The 25901-nt window shown below is 42.6% G+C and overlaps 1 protein-coding gene across 2 annotated transcripts in view; it reads left to right on the forward strand.

The window, feature by feature from the left end:
- LOC146797038 (myosin-4-like) overlaps positions 1-25901 on the forward strand; it is a 58735-nt gene that overhangs the window by 1287 nt on the left and 31547 nt on the right. For both annotated transcript variants that reach the window (XM_085629644.1, XM_085629643.1), the window contains 11 exons: positions 3220-3438; positions 3549-3692; positions 4654-4810; positions 4898-4925; positions 5032-5152; positions 5248-5340; positions 5450-5513; positions 5601-5699; positions 9827-9930; positions 10064-10202; positions 12003-12121. In XM_085629644.1, the coding sequence (XP_085485770.1) occupies positions 3235-3438; positions 3549-3692; positions 4654-4810; positions 4898-4925; positions 5032-5152; positions 5248-5340; positions 5450-5513; positions 5601-5699; positions 9827-9930; positions 10064-10202; positions 12003-12121 (1272 nt within the window). In that variant the 5' untranslated portion in view covers positions 3220-3234. The remainder of the gene's footprint in view (positions 1-3219; positions 3439-3548; positions 3693-4653; positions 4811-4897; positions 4926-5031; positions 5153-5247; positions 5341-5449; positions 5514-5600; positions 5700-9826; positions 9931-10063; positions 10203-12002; positions 12122-25901) is intronic.

The following is a 25901-nucleotide window of genomic DNA, read 5'->3' on the forward strand; positions in this document are numbered from 1 at the left end:
AAACATGATGGTCCAACAGTGGCACAGACTCTCCTCTGTCGTGTGTGGGGGGCTTTGTGAATACTTATATTGGCAGACACGGAGCATGTGAGTGATGCTAGTGATCAGCAGACATGCTTTCTCCAGTAGTCATTCAAAAAGCAACAACTCTGCAAATGTTGGTAGATCCACCTTTACTGGCTGCTTGAGACACGTACTGTGTCATCCCTCTGCGGTACTGAGAACATTGAACTCAATAACTGAGTGGACCCTCATTACGGAGGATAATTCTTGATAAACACGCTTTTATAAGTGGCTGGTAAACATATCCACACAGCTTTCAGGGGTGTTTCCCCCCTCTACAGTACTGGACACATTGAACTCAATAACTGAGCAGCTCCTCATATTATTTATGTTAAATTCTTAATAAACAGGTTTCTATTAGGGGCTAGTACACATATCCACAAAGCTTTTAGGGGTGTCACCCCCCTTTCAGGGGAATCATCCCCCCCCCCCCACGGTACTGGAAACATTGAACTCAATAACTGAGCAGCCCCTCATATTATTGAGGATAATTCTTGATAAACATGCTTCTCTTAAGGGCTGGTACACATATCCACATGGCTTTCAGGGGTGTTTCACCCCTCTACAGTACTGGAAACATTGAACTCAATACTGAGCGGCCCCTCAGATTATTGAGGACAATTCTTAATAAACATGTTTCTATTAGGGGCTGGCACACATATCCACACAGCTTTTGAAACTGCCTTCTACATTGTTGGGCACACAGATCGTTAATACTGAAGGACATCCGACACCTGAAGACGCCCCTACAGACTGTTCTTTACCAACTGGAGAGGGGAGATATAAGTATAAACTGACAAAAAGTATTCTGAAAACTGGAAAAGCCTTTAAAAAACATAAAGGGAGCCTTAACATTGTGATGTTAGCAAACTGAAAACTGGTCATACTCAATAATTGATTGTAGGGCTCCCATTTGCCACTATGAGGAAGGACACAGCCATAGCAAACACATACCAAATCACACACAGGTATGCATTGGGTAGCAGGAGGATTGCTAACATTATCAGATGGCTCAGATTGTGGCAACCGGCAGAGATGGACAGGCCATTCCTCCACTCTGACATTTGCCTGTAAGCCGGCCAACTCGGTGCTGCTTTAAAATCAGTGTGAGCTACCATGACCCCACTATGCATCTAGGGCATCAGTAAAGCACTATGTTTACCAACAGGATGGGCACTTTGTATATTGATTAATATATGAGTACCTGTAGAGGACACTTATTGGCAGCAGCTTTTAAATAGTGAAAAGATGTTTACTATACTTTACTAACACACAATACACACTACACACTAACACACAATACAGTGAACTATGCCGCAGAAGCAGCAGAAGCCGCAATGCAAAGGAACAGCAGAGCAAGTTTCCTTCATATATTCAAAAGTTGCCACAAAAGTATCAGCAGAACACACTTACACACACACACAAACGCATATACACTGAAAAAAACACACACATACACTTACCCACACGAAAAACGTGTGGAACAGCAGGTGGAAAACCCGTAACAGCTTCATTCGTGTTCACTTAGAAGTAGCAACATCAATGCACCTACTTAAAACACACAGAACAGGTACATCATCTGACAAGACTGTAAGCTTCCCTTATTTTTCGTGTGTGTGTTGCTGTAATGGTTTTGTGTGTTGATGTAAGTATATAGATTGGAGAAAGGTGCTCTGGTTGGAGGTTAGAAAATGTACTTGCAGGTAGATTGATCAAACGTAGATGATAAAGTCTCTGATTCGATGCTATATACATTTATGTATTAAGGAGATCTGTAAAATACTGGTTGCCATCTTGCAATAAACACATAGCACTGAGTTGCACCAAAGCAAAGCAGGACAAACAATCACTAATAAGTACCATGTGGTTAGAGTCCAGTAGGATGGTACGGAATCCACCACGCTGCACTCCATGATCAGGATACCAGGAAAAGGATTGTCTCTCACATTGACTACAGAAGAAAGGTTCTTTGGAAGTACAGAAATTACAGGACCTTTCGCTGGAAGCAAGACATTTTAGACTGTACGATGCTGTATTATTTGAATTCAAAGCAAATGGTTACAGGCCATTTCTTGTAGCTATACGGATTTTGCCTCCTCCAGTGGATCTACTGATGCGGAAGAAGCACTCAAGGCAGAGCTAAATGCTCAGTGAGCACACTGTTTTATTCAGCACTCAGCATTCATTTCACAAACGGTGCAGGGGAGAGGGGACATCTTGCACAGAGGAAGAGTTAGCCTACGTCGAATTTCAAACACGGCTGCCTATCCCTACCTCTTCCAGGGACAACAGAATGTGTATGTAGCTTGATGAGTTCTACTTGCTTAAGTCCATTTCACAAATCAATTTCTTAAAAGAATACACGTATGTAGTGTCTTCTGGTGGTACTTTAATGGGATTAAGATGGCAAGGGAAAGCTTTGCAAGTGGATGTGAAGGGGCAGGTGAGGACAAACAGAATATTTTGACTATTTGCCCTCAATGAGCTATATGTACACAATACCTTTCATATGGAATAAGGGGGAGCATGTCTTCTGTTTTCTGTGCAGCACAGACTGGGGGTTGGATCACTTCTAGCAGCATACATGAACCCTAGGGTAGAGTTACTGCTTCTACATCTGCTGAGGGAGTGCTTGCACCTGAAGTTTAATGTCCAAACAAGCTTCCCCACTGCTCCTGACAAGCCAGTAAAAGCACCCTCTGTCACTCAGTTAGTCTGAGTGTCCTGTCCGCGGGCAGTCCCCAACCAAGGTGACCCCTAGCCCCATTGGCTAACATTGGCACTCTGCATCCGGCCGGCCTAGTGCCGCTGGTGGTGCCCCTTGAGTGCCTTGTCTAGCCCTATTAAGTCCACGACTTTCTACACAAATGACAACCACGTTGTCAGTAAGTGTTAAACGTGCTTGTGTTTTAGTGAAGTGGACACATTTCAAATATGTCACTTGTGAACAACAGGTTCAAAAGCTTCACTGCCGTGAACCAGAGCACCTAAACTGCAGGCTCAGAGAGCATCGTCATTCGCAATCCACTGAAGTCTTTATTGTCATATGTGGGGGTGCTAAATGGATAAACTGCATTTATCTGTTTCAGTGATGTTTGTGACAATATATGTCCTTTGTCTTTGTATGACAAACATCTTGTTTCTAACCACTTTTAGTGATTGCCAGCAGCCATGGCTTCAGACGCAGAAATGGCCGTGTTTGGGCAAGCCGCACAATACCTGCGCAAGTCTGACAAAGAACGCTTGGAAGCTCAGAATAAGCCCTTTGATGCCAAGAACTCCTGCTTTGTAGATGATGAAAAAGAGCTTTTCGTTAAGGGAATGATCACGTCTCGAGAAGGTGGCAAAGTCACCGTGAAGACCGATGATGGAAGGGTAAAAAGAGTTTTATACCAACAATGATGTAAACAAGCCAAGCACCATAATGCAGCAGACATCTCTGCTCAACTCCAACTTTATCTTTGCATGTCTTTCTTTCTTTCTAGACTGTAACAGTCAAAGACACGCAAGTCTACCCCCAGAATCCTCCCAAGTACGACAAGATTGAAGACATGGTCATAATGACCCATCTGAATGAAGCCTCCGTGCTGTTTAACCTCGCTGACCGATATGCAGCCTGGATGATCTACGTAAGTACAAATCAGTGACGCTTCAGCACTGCTTGCTTTTTGTTCACTAAGATATTTGTCAGTAGATGTGACATACTCATGAAGTAGGTGTAACTTACTCCTGAATTTTATGAGCAAATCACACGTACGGAAAAAAAGCTTTGTTATTTAGGCCATGTACGTTCAGTGACCAGTGTATGACATGTATCACCTCTTAAGGGGTGAAACAACTCAGTGCATGTTCAGAAACTGACACAATTGATCTGTGTGCTAAGTGTACACATGCCATTCTTTTTAAATGTTGTTTTGTCTTACGGCAAGGACCCAAGTGCACTTTATATAATTATTTTCTCCACTGGTCTCACTCTTTCACCTTCTGGGTTTCATTATCATAAAAAACATATATACTCTTCTGATTTTGCCCTACTGTCTCCCTTTTGAATCTTGTTAATGACTCATGTTGTTCACCTGATTAAACGCAAGCTAGCCTCTGCATTTCTTTTTTGCCGCCAGTGCTAAACGGGCAACATAAACACTAGTGTTTCCTCAGCTAGGTGAAAGATGCCAGAAAGATTTTATAGTCTTGGTTACTAAAATTCTAAGAAACTCCACATGCACAGATTACTATTGTGAAGCGCAAGTTTAATCATGCATACCAAAGGTGGAAAAGGAGAAGGGAGCTGGCTAAAATTGGTGTGGGGAAGAACTTTCATATCACAGTGGGCATGAACGAGATCCTGGCATCACTGAAATGCCAAGCCATAGTGGCAGATTCTATAATGGACCTGATTTCTATCAGGTCACAATGCAGGAGTAATCACATACTCTTCAGGGTGATAGTGATAGTAAACAAAGGAGCATAAATGAAAGGTAACCAATTAAGATAATTGTGAATGTTTAAAACATGTCAAAGTAGAAAATCTCTTCTCGTTACTACAAAATTATGGTTCCTGACACCTAAATAAGTTATTTCCGTTTACAGACCTACTCTGGTCTTTTCTGTGCCACTGTGAACCCCTACAAGTGGTTGCCAGTGTATAACCCTGAGGTTGTAGATGCCTACAGAGGCAAGAAGCGCCAGGAAGCCCCACCTCACATCTTCTCCATCTCTGATAATGCCTATCAGTTCATGTTGACAGGTAAGGTTTTGTTTTAAATTGTGTGCACTGTTTCAAATTCATCATTGCCTACCCAAAAATGACATGTATTTATTTTCTTTTAAAAAGATCGTGAAAACCAGTCCGTCTTGATCACGTGAGTAAATCACATATTGCTAAAAAGTCCTTTGCAAGAAGCACATGTTTTATGGTGTAACATGTCAATGTACATGATCAATTAATTTTTCTGATTTTATTTAAAGTGGAGAATCTGGTGCAGGGAAGACTGTAAACACCAAGCGTGTCATCCAGTACTTTGCAACAATTGCTGTTGCTGGTGGTGACAAGAAAAAGGAGGGCCCTGCCATGGCCAACAAAATGCAGGTTTGTAAATTATGTTTAATGGATTTTTACACAGCTGCTCATGATTCTCAATATGCCAGACTATTTCATACATGGTGAAACTTTGCCTCTAATAGGGAACTCTGGAAGATCAAATCATCCAGGCTAACCCGCTGCTGGAAGCCTTTGGTAATGCCAAGACCGTGAGGAATGACAACTCATCTCGTTTCGTAAGACTTCCACCTTCATTTATTTCCTTCCTAATTCTCACTTTGAAAGAGTCATTTACTGTCTTGCAATAAAAACTTGAATCTATTTTACCCTCTATTTACCCTTTAGGGTAAATTTATCAGAATCCATTTTGGAACTACAGGAAAACTGGCTTCTGCAGATATAGAAACATGTAAGCGTTGAATCTAAAATCTACATATATCATCAAATATGCCCCAAAATAAGTAGTACTCTTTATTATTGATGCTTTATTTTACAGATCTGCTGGAAAAGTCTAGAGTAACATTTCAGCTCTCAGCCGAGAGGAGTTATCATATCTTCTACCAGATCATGACCAATAAGAAGCCAGAGCTTGTTGGTAAGTTTTAGAAATGGTCATAGCTCCAGGTTTCAGAATTCATCTGCACCAATGAGTGTTAAAGAAGGCCAAGACAGCATCGCAGAGATAACAGGGACAAACATCGCTTGAAGTCTGATTTGTCTTGAAAAAAGGAAAATCATCTCTATTTGACCAACATGAAGTCGTTGGGGAACATGCATGTTTCCTTAGCATCGAATCGCATTTAATGAAAAATTCAGAAAATAGCTTTATCTGGCAATCATTCTCACCAACAACGTTTCCAAACTGAATATGAACAATTTTTACAGCTGATATAAATTATTGAACATTTTACACTTGAAACGGAGTGTAAAATCTCAGGTAATTACAGTTGATGGCTATGTAAAGACATTTTGAGGGCCATTTAGTGCATTCTTCCAAAAGTTCAAAACCCCCAGGTGACATAACACATAACATCCCCTATATCAAGTATTATAGCCCTCATTTTTTCATGACCTGTGAGGAGAAGCCCCATGATGAAGCAGCCTCCCTTTGTGTGGGTGAGAGCTTTTATCTATTAAAAGGAACATCACATCCATATCTGAATAGAGAGGATATTCTTCCTTCCAAAAACACCAGCACAAAACTAAGGGGCTAAATTAGTAGCTACTTTAAGAACAGCAGCGATGGAGCAACTCTACCTCAACCATTATTTCCTAATGCTTCTGTTTTATTAGTTCGATGTCACTTAGAAGTAGATATTCAACTGCTGCAGCTGGGACAGTAAAATAATACTATTACTAAACTATTACAAAATAAGACAAAGACACACCACTGAGTCCAAAGTGCAGCCTGTTGACATAGAGATAAAGAAGCACGGTGAGGCCCAGACCTTGAAGTTGAAGGAAAACCTTATGACTGAAATTTGCAAATTGCAAGCATAATTATAAATTGATGAGTAAAAGAGTGTGCATTTATTTATATATATATATATATATATATATATATATATATATATATATATATATATATATATATATATATATATATATATATACACACATCCACATAGACACACACACACACTCACAAAAGACAGCATCCCAGCTGTGCATCTGTCCCCAATGATTGCAGCGTGTGCTCAGGTGCGGGGAACCTGTAATATTCTAATCCAAAACTTAGTGAGTCACAAAGAAACGCACACTCTCCAGATGTTAGAATTCCCAAGTGCCTATTGCAATGGCAGTGACACACTCACAAGTTGCGAGAACCCAAGTTCTCTTGATCACCACTGATGTTCATCAGTCAAATTTACATATATACTTTCACCTGTGCCATAGAAACAAATGAGGGACTGCACATGCTGCAAGGGTTCAAAATAAATCGGTGCCATCTTAGAAAGGATTTTTACATACATGAGAGTATTGTAAAAAGAATAAGATTTAAGTCACAGGCGGGTGCAGCTCATCATGAAAATGCCCAATATTACTGCAATTATTCTCATTGCATCTAAGGAATAAAGCAAAGTATAGGGGAACGTGATGGTTGACGAAACATTACGTTCATGATTTCACCAAAATACAAGAAACAAGGCAGCCAAGTATTGTCATGTTGGTGTTCCCAGTGCATAAATAAGTCATCAATCATGCCCAAGTGGGCAATCGATCACCATTGACAAGGTACAAGGGTAGACTCACAGGTAAGGCATTAGGTCCAAAATAAATAAATAGGTACCTGCTTAGAACGGCTAATTACATCCATAGGGACCGTGTAAAAACATTAGTAATTGAGTCAGAAGCTAGAACAGCTTATATTGAGAGGGCCAATACATATTGTAACGTGATGAGCTCCAGAAATACAACAACGTATAAGGGCACAAAAGGATGCATTCAAAATTGAGCAAGCATGTTGTGAATTCAGCAAAATTGAAACAGACATGATTCAGACAACTAAAGAGTTATGGCGCTCCCGGTGTACACTTTAACAGTCATGCCCATGTGGGCAGACGCATACTTTCCCTGCAAACACAGTATGCAAACAACTCGCACTGTATAATCTTAATGTTTGAAACACATAAAGTAAAGGTTTGTGCTGCATGAACCAATTTCCAAAATGTTCAACATTTGGCCCAAGTGGGCATGCACAGTAGTTGATTACTACCATAACAACCAAATGGCAGTAACATAAATCTTTTAAGGAGGCAATCCTCATATGAATAACATTCAAAAATGGAAATAAGTCATAAAAGCACTCAATAAATATACTTAAATTGGTGCCAGAAATGCCAACATAAGAAAAACAATAGATACAGTCCCAATGTACCCATACAGGGCCCTAAATCATCATGCACATCAATACAAGAATGTTAACAGATAGTAATAACAAAAATAGAAGAATATCCAAAATGTACAGCTAGCTCCTTATCCATCATATTCAATACCTATAGATATTGCATGTTGAACCCAATAATGTAACAGGATTCCAGCCTCCTGAGCGCTAGAAACCTTTTGCCCCTGACCCCTCCCGCCCCCCCTTCTGATGTGGGTCACGATGTGGTCAAATGCAAAAAATGTAACAAGTCTGAATTGCCCATATGGAATTCCTTAAATTGCATTGCCACTGGATATTTTTGTCATTGTGCACAATGACCTTCCTGTGCTCCAATATGCGTTTTCTGACTCTATGTATCATGCTCCCAATGTAGTAAAGATTGCACAGGCGTTTAAGGGCATTGACTCAGAATTCAGAGTTACCTGACAAGCCTTTGGAGATCATGAACAGCTGGGAAGTATTGGGTATCACAAATGAGCATATATCAGCGCTGGACTTGCAAGCTTTGCAATTCCTTCATGTCACAAATTCTACAGTGCTAATGGTACCATTATCTTCACATTGATTGGTGATCATATTATTGCAGAGTATGTCTTTCAGAGACTTACTTCTTGCGTATGAGGATGAGTGGTCACATGTTTGGGGATGTCATCAGTGTGACGCACATGCCAATGTTTGTGTGGCACTCTCCTTAATTCATTGGCTTGTTCAGTAAATGATTTCTTCCTTTGAGACAAGGAGAGCTTCCCTCTTGAGTTTGTTCACTTCGATATCAGTAGCTTCACTATGTCAGTGCTGTAGCCCCTAGTACGGAACCTGCCTAACATAATTCTTTTCTCACATTCTCACAAGAATTGCGTCATTACTACAATTACACCTTGCGCGGATTAGCTCAACATACTACATGCTACTGATTAAACTCTTAGGATGGCAACTAGTTACATGCAAAATGTTGTTTCCATTGGGGTTTTTTCCTAAACAGAACAGTGTCAACCTGAGAATTCATTATGGTGAGCTTTAAATCTAAAAATTCATGGCTGTATTTGTTGATGTTACTCGTGAATTTCAGGTTAAGATTATTGGAGTTGAGTTCTTCCACAAACTGTAAGGCAAGTTTATTGGACCCTTTCCAGATGGCAAAAATGTCATCAATGTAGAAAGCTCAGAGCACTACATGTTCATCATAGAGACGGATGTCACTCATGGTTTGCTCCTCCCCCAGCCCATGTAAAGACGAGCCTAGCTGGGGGCGAAACAACTCCCCATCAGAGTGCCCAGGGTTTGCCGATAGTGTTTGTTGTCAAAAATGAAGTCGTATTTGTCAAGACAGAACCTGATCATAAAGAGGATGGTTTCAGTGTGGAATAATTGGGACAGGGAACTTGCTCGCAGGAAGTGACGACATGCCTCTATCCCTAAATCATGAGGGATAGATGTTTAGAGGCTGCAGACATCTAATCCCATGAGTACAAAATCTTCCTACCATGTTATGCCATTAATTATCCTGAAGAAATACCATAGCCAAATATTTAGTATTCAAATCATAAAGCTGTTTAAATTGCAAGGATGTTTGAATCTTAATGACTGACTTAGATTAGTTTGATATATAGCATCATCAAAATTGTTTTGAAATGAAAACACTTGATGGTGTCGCTAAATAAATGTGTTAAAATATCTGTAAATTAAACTGTAAAATATGAGATTTTTAGATACCCATAACATTTAGTCACAGGTCAGAAGGGAATTCAAGCACTTTGCATCTAGATAGCCATAGGTGTGTCATGAACAGGGGCCTACTGTAACATTTGACTCCTCGTATTATTTCTCCTAAACAGAAATGCTCCTCATTACCACTAACCCATATGACTTCCCAACCATCAGCCAGGGTGAAATTACGGTGAAGAGCATTGATGACGAAGAGGAGCTGCTGGCTACTGATGTGAGTTACAAATACCACAGCTCGCCTTGTGTTGTTAATTGAAATTACTATAAATAAGGACACAAACCAATACATGACTATGTCTCTAACTAAATAGTATCATTCATAAAATGCTCCCCTTGTTTCATGCCAGAGTGCCATTGATATCCTCGGGTTCAACCAAGATGAGAAGATCGCCATCTACAAGCTGACAGGAGCAGTCGTTCACCACGGAAACATGAAGTTCAAGCAGAAACAGCGCGAGGAGCAGGCCGAGCCCGATGGCACAGAAGGTAGGGCATGCTGTGCACTTCATCAAAGAGAAAATCATCAGATATTAAAGTGCAACTGTATCGCCCAGTGATTACAACTAGAGCCTGCCTACTGAATAGATTAAAACAAGCAAGGTGAGGTGAAGATGGAACGCTACAGAGAGGCAGAAACCAGAGGGATTTACAATGTAAGAGAAATGTTTTTTAAGAAGAGACATGGGATATAAAGACAGTTTGACAAATAGACACAATATTACTTTAATGTACAAAGTAAGAAAATAATATGTGAAAACCCGATAAAACAGCAAAGGATTTTACAACTATAACATTTTCACTTCTTACTTATTTTAAACAAATACCTATTGTATTATATTGCATTGGTATGGGTGAAATTTCAATTACACTGGAGTAATTTCGGTATTTCCACGTTACTCTTTGATGCGGATTATAGATAATTACACAATTACGCCTGCTCGCATAATTTGGGGGGAAATCCTAACTGCGAGAGCACATTTAGCGGGTATGAGTGGCTGCCTGCACTCACTTTTGGTGTTCTCATGCATTAAGCAATATTTTGTACTGCAGGATGCAGTGTCACGTCCCTTTTGAGCTAAGAAACTTGAGGTAAATGCTGGGAGTAACTTGGGGTAAAATCCTACCCCATGAGCACATTTGGCAAGCACGAGCGGCCCCTCACGCTGGCTATTCGCGTTCTGTTGCCTTTGGTGCTATTTCTTTGCGCAAATATGCCCTCTTGCGTCCATTGCATTTTTACGCTAAGAAATAGCAATAAACGCCATTCCATGTAATCTTGCAGAATTCTTAGCCAATTCCGTGTTATTACGCTACACAGGTCACATGAGTTACACCCGACCCTACCTAAAATATTTTTTTGACTATTGAGAAAGTAGCTCCTTGGTATGTCTATTTTACATAGTGCTTTGTAGTCCTGACAAGGACATAGGAGATTCTTCCCTTGCATCACGGGTGCCCTCGAGGTTCATGGTTGAAAGCATGTTAGTTGTGGGTTGTCCTGTTTCTGAGGAAGTTGGGTGCTGTGCAAGAAGATAGGAAACAGACTAGACGTGTTGTGTGAGGCTTTCTGCCCATAAGTTGAGAGTGTGATAAACAGCAACAGCCGCTGATGCAGGTCCATAAAAAATATATGTTGCTAAATGTTATATATGGGGTTGCTATTTAGCAACTACAATTGCCACATCTTATTGGTCCTCACACATTTGTGGGACATATGCAGGAGTCTTCTAATAATTTTCAATGGTGCCATGGCTGTGATGACTGGGACATTTCATACAACATCGTGCTGCATTCTGGACTGTTTAATAAAGGAATGGTCTAACCATGCACTGATATCTGTCAATGGTGTGTAAATAGAGATTGATTCTTTGTATGTGTGCTGGATATTATATTGCCTTAACTTTAAAACTAACAGAGCACTGTATACTAATTAGTGTAAAGATGATTCAGTATTTATACTACTTCTTAACTGCAACACTTTCATGTCTGGAGACATTAGAGGAGCACACCTAACAAGACGAATCAGTCACTCGCTTGACATTTACAAGGTAACGATTACAGAAACCTGTTCCCTGTAAACGGGCAGAGGCAAGTAATGAGATTGGAAGACCCCTAGAATGGGAGGCAATGTGTGGCTGAAATCCAGTTACCCTGTAATAGATAACATGTTGCATTGTGATGGACAATATGCTAATGTTTACAAGTTAAAGTGTTTACACGAATTGTAAAATTAGATGATGATGCAAAAGACCGTAACACACTCACCCCTCTCATTTCTACCTGCAGTTGCTGACAAGATTTCTTATTTGATGGCTCTCAACTCAGCTGACTTACTGAAAGCTCTGTGCTACCCAAGAGTGAAGGTTGGCAATGAATATGTCACTAAGGGGCAGACTGTTAATCAGGTACATTTTTTTACATTTTCAACATACCCTTGACATATTGGAATCAATAAAACGCACTTCTTTCTAAACAAAAGTTGCACTGTGGCAAACTTACAAAACATTTAATTGAATGCAACCCAGTACCACTTTTACCAATGATCAATTATTACACTAAAGTGTAATAAGATAGTTCACAAATGCACTTCAAAATAGAAAAAGTATCTTTAACCATCTAGAGTACCAACAGATAGTCTCTTAAGATCCCATGTGCAGAACAGTGCTCTCAGTGATCCTTAAAAATGATTATGTGGGAATTTTATCTCTAAATAGCAATGGATCTAATATTTCTGAACTGTATATGAATCATTTTAGTCAAAATCTATTGGAAAAAGACACACCAGTAACTTATTAGCAATGTTTCCGTTCTGCTGGAATCTAAAGCAGACACTTGATTTATTTGTAAGAAAAGTTGATATCATCACTGGCCTCGTACATGCACTTGGGAGGCAATAAAAACTCTGGGGCTTATTTACAAGCCCCTTGCGCCACCGGTACGTCAGTTTTCCCACGTTAAACATTACGCAAAAGTGGCGCAAGGGGCTTGTAAATAAGCCCCTCTGTGTACCCCTTAGTAAATGGAATCCCACTTTAGCTTGTCATTATTTAAACTCAGGTCTAAGATCCATTTAGCTACCTGTGTACCTCCAGTTAGCAGTAAGCATTCCAGCATTAACCCAGAACATTAGGTTGGGGCAAAGTTAGCACCCTGCCAAAGAACTCAATCAAACCTTTTGTCTGTGAGGAAAATACCGAAATGAATCTTGCCTGTCTCCACATAAACTAGCTATGGATAGCATATTCCTGCCATTCCGCTTCTTTTAGGTGCTTCACCTACCCCAAACCCCCCTCATTTACTGAATGCTTAGTCTATTACCCCAGTTATGTCCTGTTCCTTAAATGTTGTAGGGAAATCTGTAAGTTTCCTTGTAAAGGGCATAGTTCGTTTAGCATTAAATAAATAAAACACATACAGGAAGCTGATATGTCAAATTCATGAAGCCGCAGATGCAAATTTGCAAGTAGCAGCATGATCCTCACCACAGTGTCAGAAGCTACAGGCCCCTGATTCACCAATGCGAATTGTGGGCAAAGAGGAAGGCTGGGGCGAAAGTGCAGAGGCTGCATCCCAGAGGTTGAAATCGGCATGGCGTGGGAGAAAGATATTCCCAAGATTTAACCATTTGATCAAAACAGTTCCCATACTTTTTATTAAAAAAACAAGTGTTCCTAAACGGCTGAGTTGCTTCAGGTTGAAAGGGGAGAAGAAGGGACTTCTTTAGCGTGAAGTAGGAGAAAGGCGAGGTAGAAGGAACAAGCATTCTCTCTAGGGTGTCTGCTACCTAAAAGAAATATAAATCTAGAATGTGTCCTTTACAACGAACCCTAAAAAATTGTTTGCACTAGTTACAATCAGCGCATCACTAAAAATGTAACTTTTGAAAGCACTAAAACATATAAACTAAATCTTTTTGCACATGACTGTATGTGTGCAATTTATCTTATAATTGTGTAATACATATTTTAAATTGATGACTTTCTCAGTCACTGGACTTTCTGTCACAAGTGAAGTCACCCACTTCTAAAATATGGCTGCTTAAGGGCTGGTGTAAATTAAGCTTTCATTTATTACTTAACTAAAATGTAATGTGACGACAAGCAGGATGTGCTATTGTCATATGAAAAATAATGGTCACTGGTCCGCCTCAAAGATTCAATTTAGATAGAATGTTTTACCACTGCTCCTTTTCCTAATGTTGGACAATTAAGTGATTTGCAAGAAAAGAATCTGAGTTGACCCATGGACACAGTGTACCTATTAATATCTCTACTTGTAGCTCTCAACCAAACGTAGTCAAAAATCCTCAACTTGCCATTCTGGTCTGCATTCTCCTGTGAAACTACAGGACTCCTCCGTTGCCCTCACTACAAGGTCTCCTTTGTGAGGCCCGGTAACTTCACCTCAATGAATGTATTAATACCAGAAGTCCTGGTAACTCTTGGTGGGAGGAAGACATACCGGGAATTTCTAGCGGCACTGTGAGGATTCCCATAGAGATGAGGAATTACCAGGGGGATCAGTAATTCCGGGACCTATTGACCCAGTAATTCTTCAATTTCTTTTTGAACTTTCACCCAGGTTTTTTTGGTTTCTTTAAACAGCAAAAATATCCGAATGAATCAAAATGTATCCACAGTTCTCCAGCGGATCTTGTCATTCCTATGAATATGGGAACATATGTTAGTTGATGCAATGGAATTAAGGGGGACCTTGTATTTGAGGTAGTCCAATGAAATAAAGCCATCATATTAACATGCTTTCTGAACATTTCTAAACTGCAAATGAAACATTAAAAAAAATGGAAAATAAAAAAAAGTTAACTACCATATGTATTCTGCCATTTGATTCCCGGTACTGACAGTACTTCCTTACACCCCCTCCCGTTTTCCTGATGACTATTGTTTGGTAGATGGATTAACACACAATGGATGTTTTTTTAGGAAAGGGCAATATTTTCATGAGGACATTCACAAGGAAGAAGCAAGTAGAGGCAACATGTTTGAACTGCCCTTCTACCGAGAGTTCCAACTCGAGGTATACCCCCAAGTTTTTTACAGTTAAGGCAAAGATAGATAAGACAGAAGGAGGGCAGAGGGCAGAAGTCCAGTGTACAAGGGATAAGATAGCACCTCTGTTTTTTTTTAGTTGAACATCACAATCTTACATAGTAGCAAATCTGACACCGCAGCTTTACACAGTTGGGGGAACTCAAAGTGGGCACAGCTCGATCTTTCCATAGTAATGATAAGTTGGGAATTGTCTGCATAATTTATGAAGCAAAGGCCAAAAGATTTCCCCAACTTAACCAACAGATGTACTTAGATGTTGAAATGCACTGGGGTTAATGCTGACCCCTAAGGAATGCCTTGGTGTTGTGTCTTGTACTCTGACACAAATAGGGTAGGTAGATTGCCTAAGACCTACCTTCCAGGTACTATAAACACCAATTGAGCGCCATCCCCCAATTCTAATCTCCTGTAGACGGCAAATAAAATAGTGTGAGATACCGTATCAAATGTGGCATAAAGATCTGACAGCACAAGAACCAACGGCTCTGCTTTGTCTGTCAACAGTCGGTGACAAATATTTTCCCACTTTAGGCGGGTCTACTCTTTTATTTGATTGCTCGATTGCAGAGTCGCTTGTGCTTCTCTGTGCTGTTCCCTTATCAACTTTTGATTATGCTTGCAAATTTCAGTCATAAAGTACTGCTTCGACTTCAAGTTCAAAGCTTCAGCATTCTTCTTCTTCTCCATGTCAGCAGGCAGCACTCTGGACACAGTGGTCTCTTTTGCCTCATTCTTTGACTGTTTAGTAATAGTATTATTTCTAGAGGGCACTTTACTGGTAAAACAGACGCATTGGGAAATAATGACTTGAGTAGAGTTGCTTTATCATTGCTTTTATTAAAGTAGCTAAGATAAAGCTCCATAGTTTTGTGCTGGTGGCATACTTCATCATAGGGCTCCTTCCAAAGGTGATGTACCAATGAGGACTACAATCCTTGCTAGAGGGGTGCTCCTGGTGTCCCTATGTCTGTGTTTTCATGGTGGAAATGTCCTAAACTTGAAAGGGGAAAAAAATGGAAAAGCTAAAACTACTGACTTTTAAACCACAACATTAGTCTTGACTCCAGTGTGGAGTAAGAAAATGCATGCAAATAATTCAGGCCTGTAAGGGGATCTTCATGGAGTGGCCATACATGGACTGGTGTTGTGAAAGCTGACAAAATATGATTCAGCAATGTACCAACCCCTCTGTAGGGATGCAGAATCACCCATAGTTAAGTTTTCCTGGAGATGTTAGACGCTTCACCCACCCTTGGACTTTTCTTGTCTTGTATTCTATTACTAGAAATCGCACTTCATGACAATCACAAGCCATGATGCCACACACACCAAGAGGGTAATGGTCTTGATGAAAGCAAATTAAACCCTTTGAGGGCATTCTTCTTGGATGGAAACATGTCAACCACTTGCTTCTCTGCATTTAAAAAAATACATATTTTTATTAGTGTTTTCAGCAAACAACATATGATGCACAACAATACACTAAAAACCATATGTACATGGTTTTGAAAGCACAGCGTTCAAGGTTTGCAACAGCACAGTGTAGTATCAATGGTATCGCAGTGGCCATTCCGTAATCAGGTATCACATTACCCCAATGTTCATCACCCTGTGTGGTTTGGGGTGGTTCCTCGCTTTCCCCAAATCTAAACCATAGTGTTTTATCCAGGGACACCATACCTTTTAAAATTCTTTGGGCTCCCTCTAGCCTTGTAGGTGACTTTTTCAGCTGCCATGTAGAGATCCATCCCTGTTCTCCATTTCCAAAGGGTTGGAAGTTTGGGGCACCCCAATGTTTAGCCACATCCCGTTTTGCCACTACAAGGCCCAAATTGCTAAACAGGAGTTTGGCTCGAGGGACGTTCACCTCTGTGAGTATACCTAATAGGAAATACTTAGGGTCAATTGGGTAGTGTTTCTCCCAGTATCTATTGAGTTCCTCCACTATACTGGTCCAGTACAGGTGAATGTCAGGGTATTTCCACAGTGTGTGCATGAACAACCCCCTTTCTGCCATACAACGCAGACAACTGGGGGAGTCCCTCATTCCGAATCTATGCAGGCGGGCCCTGTCATAATATGCCATGTGTAGGATCATAAATTGGATCAGTCTGGAGTCTGGATTTGATTGCAAATTCTTTCGGGTGTATCAAAGCTGCCTCCTAGCCCGTATCGTCCAGGTCTCCCACCTCCATTTCCCATCATGCCCTTAGCTTCGTCAATGAGTCAGGCCTGTTGTTAATAATTGTCCTATAGGCCAATGATATCTCTCCCTGGAGCTGTCTCCCCTCTAAAGATGCATATTCAGGGATATTCTCTATGTCGATTCTCACAGCTTTCCAGGCAAGTTTGCATTGCAAGTATTTGAAATGTTGTGTTGTGTTGATTGTCTCTTCAGAGGGAACTAAGGGGAATCAGTGTTTCGTCTTCTACGAGGTCTCCCGGTTTGAAAATCACAACGGTATCCCATGCCCTGAAACCCTTCAACTTCCCAGTTTCCTTCAGACGTGTTCCTACCCATAGTGGAGTCGCTTGTGTGACCCATGCGTCCCATTTTATCCACCCCCTTGCAGGCTTCTATGGTCATCCGTGTTGCTAACAGTAGTTTCTTTGACCATTTCCCAGTGTAACGGTAGTGTAGGTATGAGTGTGTTTGAAATTGAGTTCTCTCTATTGCTTAGGTCACGTCGTCCCCAGGTGAGTGTCCCCGGTCATTGAGTATTAAGTGAGCCGCCCAATAGCATGCTCTTATGTCTGGAAGGGCAATGCCCTCATTATATTGATTACGTTGTAATGTTTGCAGTGCCACTCCTGGATGCTCCCCACTACACAGCAAAGTCCAGACTCCCCCCTCTATCCTGACTAAGTTTTATCAACTGGTTCATGGCGGCCCTTCCCAATAATGTTAGGGGCAGTGTTTTCCATCTTTTTCAATCCTAATGGAAGTCGATCACTACTCTCCAAATGTTGCCTTCTAGGCTATCTTCCTTGTTTGCGTTCACATACGGACCCCTAATATCGGAACTCCTCTCTATCTATGCGCAATTATTTTGGGAAGACATGTGCGTCAAAGTGCCGTCCTGCCAGATATAAGCAGGATTAGTCCCAATTAATCTTTTAACCCGCATGTGCCCCATATTGTTCAATAATGGGACTGTAGTATTGGGGCTTGTGACATACAGCAGGATGTAGTTGGCGGAGAGTGAGATCCGTTCATCCCCCTTCGGCCCCACGCTCTTTCTAAACCCTATGATGCCTGTGTGTAATCAGACTATACAGCCAATGGCTCCAGCACGAGGGCGAACAATAGGGTGGACAAAGGGCATCCCCGTCTCGTGCCCCTCTCATTTGGGAATTCTGCAGACAGCTGCCCATTCATCCTCACTGGGGCTATCGGTTCTTTATAGAGAAAAATTCTATCCAGGCCATGAATTTGGGACCAAATCCGTATCTCATCAGAGCCTGCCTCACGAATGGTCAATGAACTGCATCAAATAACTTCACTGCATCCAGGGACAGTAACATATGGGGGCAATCTCTGTGCTGTGCTGTCTCAAACTCATTGTAAAGCCTGCAAAGATTGTATCTGGGTGAACTCTTTGGCATAAAGCCCAATTGGTCATTATGTATTAGGGAGGTAATTACTGTTGAGAGCCGCTTGGCAAAGTAATGTGGTCTCAATGTTCAAGAGGCGGATCAGACGATAGGAGCTACATTTCGTTGCGGGCTGGCAGGGCTCATGAATCCCCACTATTGTGGTGCTCTGGAGGCCCAGGGGGACAGTGCAGCTCTCCTTTTCCTCCGTGAACAGCTTAAGTAGGTTTGGGCTCACTGTTTCGGCATTTCTCCTAAAGAGCTTTGCCAGTATTCCATTAGGGCTAGGGATTTTCCCTGTATTTAAATTGCCTACGGCCGCCAGCACCTCCACAAGGCCCACATCTTCCTCTAAGGATTGCAGTCTTCTGCTGTCAGGGTTGCACCCCTTCAATGTAGTCCCTTATCTGGAGAGTGTCAGCCAGTGGGCGTGCTTTGTAGAAGTCAACATGGTATCGGACAAACTCCTTCGCAATCTCCCCGACTGTGGTATATGATTTGGCACTCTCTCCCAATATGGTATGTACCCATCACGCTCTACCTCCCTCTTGCCCAACCATGCCAGCAGTTGCCCTGCTTTGTCGCCTGCATCACAGAGACAACGTTCTGTGGGCTGGATCAATGTTTTGGCCTCCTGGTGGGCTAACACCTGATGTTCCTTGTGGATTATCGCAATGATGCGCAACAATGAGGGGTCTGTTGGTGCTCTAGGTTGTGCCTCTAACTCCACCAGTTTCTTCTCCAGCACTTCTATTTCCTGTAGCTCTCTTTTCTTTTTGTATGCTATGATGTTTTCCGCCCTATCCCTCAGTACTGTTTTGTAGCCCTCCCAAAGTGTGATGGCCGATGACACCAAGACTTTGTTTTTTTTAAAATATACTTCTGTGTCTTCACTAATTTCTTGGGCGACAATCTTGTCCCTTAACTCCCAAGCGTTGAGTCTTCACCCTGTTCTAGATCTATGAGATCATGCCCGAATTGTAAGCCACAGCGGCGAGGAGTCTGACAGACCCCTGGCTCGGTATTCTGCCTTCTCTGTCTTCTCTACCTCCCATGCAGGGGCAAAAATGTAGTTTAGTCTGGAGAATACCTTGTGGATACCTGAGAAACAGGAGTATATATGGTCGTCAGGATAGCAGCAGCCTCACAGGTCCAACAGCCCCAGGGTTGTCACCAACCCTGCCAGTGCAGTCTCCCTCCGTGACCCTGGAGTCGAGCAAGTACAGTCTAGGTGTGGGCTTATAACATCATTGAAGTCGCACCCAATTATTTGGCTGAGGGAGCCCGCCATCAGTAGTATCTCCGCTACTTAGTCCAGTGTCCGTCTTTGTAACCGTGGAGGGGCGTACACGCTGACCAGGGTTGTGTCTCTCTGTCCCCCATTCCCTTGACTGCCACATATGTCCCGTTAAGGTCAACCAATGTTTTTTCCATCCTGAAGGGGGGGGGGTTCCTGATCAATATGGCAACCCCTTGGGAGCCCATTGTGAATCCCGCATGTGCCAGTGTCTTGTAGGCCCCTCTACCCAGGATCCCACACTGTGAGCCCCGTAAGTGTGTCTCTTGTTGCAGGACCACTTCAGGTTTCAATCTCCTGATGTACGCCACCAGCCCTCTTCTAATCTTATTCCCTAGCCTGTCTGCATTCCACAACAGTATGGAGCTTCTCCTATCATCTTGAGTGTCAGCCCCACTCATCTGGGGTGTGTGATGGTGTCCCGCCATTAGGCATGGTGGCCCCTACAGCTGCACCTATTTGCATTCTTACTCCATTCCACATGTATGAACAACTCCCAGCAGCTTAACCCAACCATTCATACCATCCCTCCCCAATATCCCCTGCGCACCTACCTCTTCTGTCAACCTGACAAATGTGCCACAGGTAGGTTAGAGAGGCCTGTCGCCCCCCTCCTTCCTAGATTCAAATTCCCACCCTGCAACCCTAGAAACTCTGTAATTTACTTACAGAGTAGTCAGTCTTAAACTTGTAAGGTACAAAACAAAAGAGTTAGGTTGAAGAGTTAGCTAGAGAGCACTCTTTCAAGTGCATCCAAAGGCTCTTTGTATTTTGCCGACCCTTCATCCTCCACGGCTCCGTCTGGCTTGTTCACTTGTTCAGTCATATCTCTCGTCTCATGTTGTGTCTTTGACAGGGTGGGGAGATTTGGGTCAACGATTCCGCTCCCAGATTTGCTCTTGGTATTTTCAGAGTCTGTGGAGAGTTGGTGATCGGATAAGTCAGATGTGGTGTCCCTCCATTGCTAGTCTTTTTTCACCAACAGGTCGTACCTTCTTCTGTTTCTGATGAGGGACCAGACCCCGAGGTCTGTCATCTCATGGGACGGGGGTCCCCACCCGTTGTTTACTCGCAATGCCACTACCATGTCCCCTGCTTGTTTTCCGACTTTTGGATCTGGCCCCTCCCATGTGACTCTATGCTGCCGTTCCTGTTCTGCTCTGTTCAGTCTCATAACATAAAGCGCACGTTCGCCCAGAAGGGTTTCTTGGCGCTGAATAATTGTTTATTGTTACCAAACTCAATGGTACTCCTTTTATCAACCACAGAAGGATGAAAGGCTGAGTGGACCCACATGGATTTGAACCTGTAATTGGGAAACATCGTTTACAATGCACAGTTACAACACGTGCCATTACAACGCAATTTTTACAATGCAAAATCCATTACAACGCATGTCATTTCAACGCATGGCATTACTACGCATGCCCCAAAGTAATGCCCCAGCGGAGTAAGAATAGTAATTTGCACTGTAATGGATTATGCGTTGTAATGGCTTGCGTTGTAATGACATTCGCTGTAATAGATTTTGCATTGTAAAAAATGCATTGTAATGGCACACAACAAGTGTGTTGTAACGTCTTATTCCTTGTGATCATGAGGCTGAACGCAGGGCCCCTACAGTGGATGTATGTATGTATAGGATTTTTAAAGCGCCGGAATCACCCCCAGAGGGGTATGTCCACACTATCTTTGTGGGAGAGTCAGACGACCATGTGCGGATAGAAATTACACCCTGAAAAGAGCAGTTTTCAGAAGTTTCCTAAAGTGTACAAGACTGGAGCATTTACGTAGGTCCACAGGTAGGGTGCTCCAAAATTTTGAAGCCAGATGGACAACCGTTTTGCCACCAGTCCTAAGCTTCTTGAACCGGGGAACCACTAACAGCCATTTTCCTTCTGACCTTAGGTGACGATTGGGGCAGTAGACTTTGAATTTATCTGCCAGATTGGGGTTGGTGCTATACAGAGCTTTATGCGTGAGGCAACCAAGCTTAAAATGAATTCTTTGACGGATAGGGAGCCAGTGAAGCTGTTTTAATAAAGGGCCTGCTGAGGTACGAGGAGGTTTTTTTAGAGCTAGGCGCACGGCCACATTTTGAACAATCTGCAGTCTGCTGAGAAGGGACTCATTAGCAGATATCAGCAGAGCATTGCAGTAGTCCAGGTGGCCAATAATCATTGCCTGGATCAAGGTTCTTCGCACGGCGAGTGGCAGCCAGCGAAACCCTCTTCGCAGGAGGTTTAAGGTATGGTAACACGTCCCCATTGTGGTCATAACTTGGTCCTTAATAGATAATAGAACATCTATGCGCACCCCCAGATATTTTACTACGGAGGTTGAAACGGGGGCTGGACCTAATGTAGCAGGCTACCACCTAGGGGACCAGACGGCTTGAGCTGTACCAAACAGCAGGATTTCCGTCTTAGACGCATTTAACTGTAGACAGTGGTCCGTCATCCATTCTGATATAGCTGACATACCCTTTGCAAAATGCTGCTCAATATCCTCAGAGTCCTTATCAAAGGTTAGAAGCAGCTTGGTATCGTCAGCGTATGAGAAAGGGGTAAAACCGAGCTTCCTGATAACCTTGGCCGGGGGGCCACATAGACATTAAACAATGTCGGGCTAAGACAGAAGCCCTGGGGCACCCCCTTAGTAAGTTTTAAAGTTTGGGACCTGAAAGTGCTCAAGTTGATGGTCTGAGTGCGCTGGTAGAGGAAACGGATGAGCCAGTTGAGTACCTGTCCCTGCAGCCTGGCCTCTCTCAGTTGAAAAATCAATTTCTGATGAGAGACCGTGTCGAAGGCTGCTGTCAGATCCAATAAGACCAGAATCACTGCTTTATTACCATCTAAAGCCATTCTGATATGATCCGTGACTCCAATAAGGGTTGTCTGTAGAATGGTGAGGTCTAAACCCAGATTGTGAAGTATGGTTAGCAAGGTATTCCATGAGCTGAGTGTTGACATCGCTCTCCACCATTTTATTCATCAATGGGAGGAGCGAGATGGGAAGATAATTTGAGAGTGTGTCATCAGATAGCTGATCTTTTTTTTTTTTATAGGAATCACTTGAGCGGATTTCCAGGCAAAAGGTAAAATACCTTCATGTAAGGAGGTATTCAAAATCTCCGTAATCGGGGCAGCTAAAATAGGGGCAAGCAGAGCATATTTGTATGCTGGCATAACATCTAGGGGGGAGCCCGATTTCGCTGTGCTAAGCATAGCTTCCACCTGAGAGACCTGCATAGCATTGAAACTATACAGGCCCATTTTTAAATCTTCAGCTACTTTAGAACCCAGGTCAGTGGGCACAGCATAAACAGATTTTTGCGGAAATTCACTATAAATCCGATTTATTTTCTCATCAAGGAAAACAGCTATGCTGTCACAAAGGCTCTGAGAAGGAGTGATCTGTTGGGCGCAAGCTGTAGGCTTAGTGAAGGAATTAAGGACTTTATATAATTCCTCTGCAGAGTTTCCTGCCTGGTTCAATTTTAAAATAATATGATTTTTTCGTGCACTTTTTAAGTTCTTGTGGTAAGCAGCAAGGGACAATTTAAAACTAAGTTCATCATTTTCAAAATGAAATTTCCGCCATCTTTTTTCCAGCACCTTACAACTGGATTTTTCCCTGCGTAATTCTACAGTATACCATTTGTCATTTTTTTTCCTAGATTTGTTCGTGCAGTGTTTCAGCGGGACCAGCGTGTTAATTATTGTGCTAACATTGTTTTTAAAGACCCTCAGTTTCATAGTACTGTCCATGTGTTCCTTGAAAATCATGGGCGTATATAGTTTACTAAAAGAGTCATGCGTGACTCATGCCATCGTCTTTGAGGGACAGTCTGAGCGCTTTCAACCAGTTTCTGTCTAATGCAGCTAGTGATCCGAAAAGGGATCATAGAATGATCCGACCATGTCAGTGTGCAAGGGGGATCAGCGTTTATAAAAGGGGAATTAGTGAATATAATATCCAGTGTGTGGCCGGCCACATGTGAGGGGCCAGCATTAATCTTTCTCAGTCCCAGGATGGCCATGTCCGTTAAAAAACTAGCAGCCTCGTTATTATCTTTATCCTCGCTGTGGATATTAAAAGCTCCTAACAGTAAAAAATTATTAGAGGTAACAATGTGAGTGGCGATTTGCTCAATTCATTTTAAATTAAAATCTTTAAGTGGGCCCGGAGGGTGATAAATAAGTGCGCCTTTTAGGATTTCCTGAGAAGATAGCTCAATTTTAAAAATACACATTTCCATCAAGCTATCCGAGACGGAGTCAACCACTGTAGCTTTCAGCTCTTTTTTAAAGATAATGGCCACTCCACCCCCCACTTTCCCTACTCTATCCAATCTGAGAATACAGTAATTCTCAGGGAGCGCAAGGGAGATATCAGGCGTGGAAGTCGGTTTTAGCCATGTCTCTGTTAAAAAGCCAAGATCAGGAGATTCTGAACTAAACAAGTCCCAGAGTTCCGTGGCATGTTTCGGTAAAGAACGTACGTTAGCTAACAGCACCTTCCAGGTATACAACAGTTTTTTTGTGTTAAATCCAGTTGAGCTAAGAATCTCATCCGTTACCCCAGTCATACTCTTCTCGTGAGCGCCACATGCATTAGTCCACAAAGCCACCACACCCATCTCAGGGGTAGTCATTCCTCTATCCAGGTCCATGCCTTTTCTGGCACTTGGAAAAAGATGGCCTTACCCCCTATTATGACTTTGAGCTTTGCTGGGAACAGCAACGTGTATTGCACATTAATTGCCCACAGTTTCACTTTGACTGAATCGAAGGTCCACCTCTGTTTATGTATTTCTCTGGAGTAGTCAGGAAACACCATGTTTTTAAATTGTGCATGCCTGTTCTTTCCCATGTGCCTCACCTCTCGTAGTATTAGGCTCGATCTAGGTAATTTAGGAAACGGGCAATGACTGTGCTTGGGGGTGCTCCCACCATTGGTTTGGCAGTCAGAGCCCTATGGGACTGCTCTATTACAAAGCATGAGGAGAACTGTGCTGTGGAAAGAGAGTCTCTCAAACATTTTTTCAGGAATGTCCCCTTGTTGAAGCCTTCAACCCCTCCGGCAAACCAATGAAACGCAGGTTGTTTATCCGTGCCTGGTTTTCAGCATTGTCGACCGTCCGGGCCAAATCTTTCAGGGTAGTTCGAACATCTGTGACTTCATTTCAGGGGGTATGTGTCACGTCTTCTATCTCTGATATTCTGCTTTCTGCCTGGGTTACTATTTTAGAGACATTACAAAGATTTAGGCGGGGAGAGTAACTTCAGAGCGTTCCTCCCCCATTCTCCATTCCAGGATTTTCCTTTAACCTTGTATGGCCTGCAGGAGCACAGATTTGTCTGGCATAGTAGCTGTATCCTCCTCCGACCACCATTTTGCCCTGTTTCGGTTGCTTGGGTTCTTTGTCTTTAGCCATGTTGGCTGGTTTTGTGGCAGTGTCTGGGAGCTGGAGCCCGGAGGGACACCAGGAAGAGAACGTTATACCAGTTCAGGACTCTCAAAGGGATGTCGGGGGTGTTTGCATCACCTTGGCTGAAGTACTCGTGGTGCAGTATTTTCTCTGTCACAATTCAGGTGTCCATTTTGAAAATGATCATGAAGATCTGACTTCTGCATGCCGCTGGAGGAAGATGTCGTTTGTGGCTCCCATGTTTCGATACGTCTAGGCTTAATCTTTACCTCCACTGCCTCTTGTTGTGAGGTCTAGCAGGCTCTCAGTGTTATTTTGGCCTCCAGGGTCATTGATGTCCTAGTCTCATTAATTGATAGAAGTGAGACAGGGGTGTCTCCTTTATTTATGTCTCGACCTGGCTTGCAGTGTCTCCCTCCTGTATTCGCCCTCAACTTCTCTCACCTTGTGGGGATAATAACAATGTCACCGCAATTTGTTCACCAGGAGCTTCCACAGGGCAAAATCTCTTTAGTGGCCCGAGATGAGCGGTCTCCGCCCTTTCATCTCTTCTCACTCATGGAGGGACAAGGACCACCGAATATCTGTGTAGTGAGTCCAACAGCCATCCACCTCCTCCTCCCAGTCTGCCCTCCCGAAGCTTCAGTGTCCGCGGAGAGGGAGTTTTCCTCACCCACACCATCGTGACAGGCCTCCACACTGCCCATTCTGCCTCGCAGGCCACTCAGTGCCTTTTTCCGTCACCTCTGTCCGCATTGTTCTAGTATGGTAATTCTCTCCTTCTGTGC

This window comes from Triturus cristatus, chromosome 10, assembly GCF_964204655.1.
Source record: "Triturus cristatus chromosome 10, aTriCri1.1, whole genome shotgun sequence".
Lineage (NCBI taxonomy): Eukaryota > Metazoa > Chordata > Amphibia > Caudata > Salamandridae > Triturus > Triturus cristatus.